The sequence below is a fragment of the Polyodon spathula genome, chromosome 2, assembly GCF_017654505.1.
Source record: "Polyodon spathula isolate WHYD16114869_AA chromosome 2, ASM1765450v1, whole genome shotgun sequence".
NCBI classification, from domain to species: Eukaryota; Metazoa; Chordata; class Actinopteri; order Acipenseriformes; family Polyodontidae; genus Polyodon; species Polyodon spathula.
This window is the reverse complement of record NC_054535.1, coordinates 80,975,597-80,980,627: the sequence shown is the minus strand read 5'-3', so window position 1 is coordinate 80,980,627 and position 5,031 is coordinate 80,975,597. Positions and strand designations below refer to the sequence as shown.

Here is a 5,031-nt window from a genome sequence, read left to right as displayed (position 1 = left end):
AAAAATGTACAAAATAAAACCTATTCTTGTCTGTCTATTCACACTTTTAAAAATGATGTCAAGCCTCCTGTAATGTAGGGGTCCCCTATAAAATGTTCTCATAGTAAAAGCACAGCAAAGTGTAATGAAGCATTGTGAAAGCATTTAGGTGGCATTGTAAAGAATGGTGAGGTTTGTTAAAGCATGTAAATAAACATGGCACACCAGGGTAAACGCTTGTAAATGCATAGTATAACCTAGGGGAAAAGGTGCAAAAAACACTGTAAAGGGGTAGGCAATCTTCCAGTCCTCTTTTTAGTACTTAATTATTACATTAACTAAATTAAATCACTGCCCATGTCCTCAGTACTGCCCTCAATGTATACCTGTTGTTCAGTACCACTGCTGGTCGATATCAACATGGTTTTAAATATTTCTTTGTTTAAACTTTGAGTGATGGCTATCAGTTTTATAGTCAGACCAACACTGTCTGTAGCTCTTGTTGTCTAAGTGGGAGTGTTATTGGGTGTCAGCTGTGGGGATATTTTTAAATTACAGGAAGGCTTAAAATTAAGGAGCGATAGTGTGTTGAGAATTGTCTCACTAAGATGTTTTATACATTTATTTTTATACATGTATCACATTATATTTCTTAATATGTATGAAGCATTATTGAAATAACTCACTATAGCATATTTATTCTTCATAAAAACATTAACAAAACCAACGACAATACCGAAAGCATACTCCACTTTTACATGGTGCAAGGCAAATTGTATTTAATGAATACGACAGAAATGTGAGTTATTTTCCATTTACTTTTGTAATGTCCAGGTAACACATTATTAATTATCCCTGGCTGAAGTTGTTCATAGTAAATACCACAGGCATGCATGAGAAAGGCTAGTGGGTCATAATAAAATAGCCTATATAATGAAATCCGGTGTCAATAATTTTAGGTTAAAAATGATTTAACAAGGGTATTTTTGGCACCACATTGATGAGTCGCCCTAAAATCACAAGTATGGTTTGTTTACCAAGTTAATGGCTCCAGTATTAGTTGAATAGCCATAAAATACATTTATACAATTGATGAAACCAGTGCTGCTTTTGGGTTGAATAATAAAGACTGTGAAACACATGGCTAGTTTCTCATTTCAAAACAAGCACACTCCTTGTTTTACACTATTTTACACATTCACCACATTCCAGTGTAATGACCAATTAATTCAAGCATTGCAACACTGCGGGATTTTAAATGCATGACCAATGAGCTTAACTATACAACTAGGACTAAATCAGGACTTGATTTTCTGGTGGAGAGAAATGTGTACAATAGGTGAAAACGGAACACACAGTAGGTGAATTTCAACCCAGAGGTGATTACATTTCCAAGTAGTGGCAAATAATGTCAACATTGAAGACAATATTTAAATGTAAATCTAAATTTGGAACATCCAGTGGTTTATGAACAGGGTTAGATTATACATTGGTGTCCAATTTTAAGTGGTACTGATAACCAAATTTATACTGATAACTTTTTTTTTTTTTTTATAACGGTACCAATAGTTTAAAAACAACAACATAAATGTGTTTGTAAAACAGTTTAAAAATAATAATAATATCAGCATACTTTCCATTTGACTGCTGATTTGCATTTGAGGTCTCCGTGCAAGGCAAGGGGTTGCTAGTCTGGAGGTGGGGCTCATAGGTGCTAATTGGCTGTCAAAAGCTCATTGAGTGTGGCCTGCAGTTGATGGGTGAAGAAGGTATTAGTTGCTCATTCTTCGACATGAACGAGTTTCAGGAGAGTGTTCTGCGTTTAGTAGTATCGATTTTTCCAGCAAGGGACTCAACATCCATTTTCATTTGGGGTTTTCTAACATTTTCACAGTTTCGCGAAGGCAGATCTGGATTAAAGTAACAAATAATTAAATTGTGCCCTCGCTATCAAGTGCAGCGAAGAAAATGCAATGTGGATGCTTTATCGGGTAACGGGACTTTTTTTTTTTTTTTTTTTTAATGTCATTTATAGTTTTTGTAGAGTGAGTAAAGTAAAATAATGCACTTGTCCGTGAGACAACTTCTTGTTATATTCTCGCATTCACATTCCGTCTGTGTGTGTGTGTGTGTGTGTGTGTCTATATATATATATATATATATATATATATATATATATATATATATATATATATATAATTTATAGTGGGATATTATACAAAACTTTTATAAATTATACAAACTTTTATAAAGTGTAGTTTTAATGAATATTATTTGTTTTTCAGGGTTCTCTTCTCTGTGGTAGTCACATTCCAAGTAATTCATTTTGGACTAGGTGGGTAACCCAACGTATTTTGTATTGTGCTACCCAGCATGTTTTCAGTTGTATGTAATATTATATGTATTTGCAGTCATCACTAATTTAGAAGCCTCGATTACATTGGTTGGTGTTCTGTAGTACGTTTTCAGTTATTTTTAAATGCATTAATTTGTATACGTTAATCATAATTTACCGTATTTATTTGTAGGTTGCGTGGGACAGGATTGTGAAGACTCCAGACTGTCTGATCCATCAAAAAAGCAAACCCCTCAACACGCCGAATTTTTAAAACAGTTCAATGAAATGAATACTCGATCGGAGGGGCGAAAAAACGGAGATTCTGTAGTTGTTTTACCTTTCACTGGCCTTACAGGAAGTACGTTTCGCGTTGCCTTATTAGTTTGATATTAATATTAATGTCAGTTTATACTGTACAAGTACATGGGACTTTAATGCAGGTGTTGTAAGTTTTTTTTTTTTTTTTTTTTTTTTTTGAAGGCCACATTGTAGCTTTCATTGTACTGTCCCTCTGGTCATTTTACCACAAACAAACTGGTTTAACACTCCTCTAGGCAGTTAGTAAGTTTTATTGCCCTTTTAAATGAAGGCTTGGATTTCCAGGGTGAACGGTGGAAAAGTTAATTAAGAAGCCATGCAGTGTATTTACAATGTAAAGCCATTCTTAATTTAAGTTGTTTATTAATTTGATTATTCTGCCTGAAATTCCCAGTTGGATCTGCTAATTTCTGGCAAATCTCTACACAACCAACTTGCATATGCAGGGCTCTGACATGTTTGACCATAACATTTATTTTATTTTTTCATTCAAAGGTGCAAAATTAAGCAGGAGCTGTTGTCAAAATGGTGGTACATGTATTCTTGGCAGCTTTTGTGCATGCCCAAAACACTTTACAGGCAGAAGTTGTGAATATGATGAACGTAACAGGTAAATGAGACGGTGGCCGTCAAAGATTTCTTGTTTGTATTTCTTGTGCATTATATGAATTCACATGTCTTCTGTGCAGTTTTAACCTTACATACATTTGTTTTTGTTAAACAGAAACTGTGGTGGTATTCTTCATGGTGAATGGGTACAAAAAGGATGTTCATATTGTCGATGTGGGTATGGGATACTACACTGTTTCCCACAAGTTTTTCATGATAACTGTGGTAAGTGCCTGAGCTGCTGTATTCATTAATCGTCCTGTAGTTGTAAACTTATCATGGGAAAGCATTGTGCCATGTCTTCATGGTATATGGCAAACGAAAAGTAAGCATTTCCCCAAGTCAGGTTTGTGGTTTCGGTGTCAATAAGCATTGAAATTATAATTTCAGTAGTCAGAAAACCTAGATTTAGACATTTGGGCTAGTAAATTCACTAAATTGCTGCATTGCCTACCTATGTTTAAATCGGCCTTAAGTCTTCTGGAACAACTAGGGTATTTGCAATATAAAATCATATTGCACAAGCATTACAGTTCTGGGTACTTCCGTTCAGAGTAAGGCTGTTAATCTAACTGTAGCGGAATACATGCTTATGTCAATGTGTAATGCTTTTTGAAACAGTGCATTTTCAGTTAAAGGTTTACTTTTACACTGTTAAACTTTACTTGATAGTTGGCTTGTGGTGTAGTGTGTTTTGCATTTATTTAAATTGATTACATTTTACTGCTAATTACAGAACATTTGCATTGTATTTTCATTCATAAGTACTTGCTAAGGATGGAGTATCCTTCTTGATGATTCAGGAAATATGTACATTTGGAAATGGGACATAATGGGTCCTCCATTTCGATCTGAATAGACCTCGACTACTATCATTCACAGCTTTGCCTGCCAGGAGACTGGTAGCCCGGTGACCCGCTATCACTGCTAATGGCTTGCTGACAGTAAGCATTTCCTTTCTTCTATTTCAGATGAGGATGTGGAAGACTACCAACTCCATTCAGAGGGCTATAGATTACAGCAATCTGTGTTCGTTTTGATGTCCATCCTTGTGCTGGCAGTAATTGTATGATTTTTAAAGGACATCTACTAATTCAGTGCCGAAACTTGACCATCATTTATCATTAGAAAATCAAGATACAATGAAGGTAACCCGCAAGGGTCCAATGAAAATGAAAGCAATTTTTGTAATATTGTAAATGTGTGGTAAATAGTACAGAGTAAATTCTTCCAGTGGAAAGCCTACTACTGTAAATTATATGGAATATGCATTTTTATTGTATTCATTTTAAAATTGTAAATACTGTATGTTGACACTGTAAATATACCTGGATAAGGATATTAAAGTCTTATTTTTGGAAACTCAATATTGTGATGTAATATTACTTGGTCATTGCCTTGGTATGTGTTGTTTTTAATAGTCTGGAACTTGGTAACATTTTATAGAAATGAGAACTGCTTGGATTGTTGCAACTTTGTATTTAAGTAAATCTTTGCAAAACTAAACTCACATTTTGAAACCTGTTCTACTACGTTACTTACTGTACTCAAAAGTGATTGGTGTGAGTACCACAGTATAGGAGAACGACATTAAAATAAGTATATCCAGTGCCTTGCATCCACAGAGTCATACTGCTGCTCAACATATTGATAAGACAGCCTGGGATGTCTTATTAATATTAGAAATTAATCAAAGAAATTATGGAATGATTGGTGACTGCAAGTTTTAGTTAATTTAAGAAAACAGGCAGCGAATTTGCAGTGTATGAACTGAAATTTGACCATGC

General features: G+C 34.6%; 1 protein-coding gene across 1 annotated transcript; it reads left to right on the top strand.

Annotated features, from left to right (window-relative positions):
- Positions 1–1,688: 1,688 nt before the first annotated feature.
- LOC121328392 (cryptic protein-like) lies at positions 1,689–4,480 on the top strand. Its single transcript, XM_041273030.1, has 6 exons — positions 1,689–1,970; positions 2,265–2,314; positions 2,508–2,675; positions 3,131–3,245; positions 3,360–3,469; positions 4,216–4,480. Exons 1-6 carry the CDS (start codon positions 1,948–1,950, stop codon positions 4,314–4,316), a joined length of 567 nt encoding a protein of 188 aa, XP_041128964.1. The 5' UTR covers positions 1,689–1,947; the 3' UTR covers positions 4,317–4,480.
- The last annotated feature ends 551 nt before the right edge of the window (positions 4,481–5,031 follow it).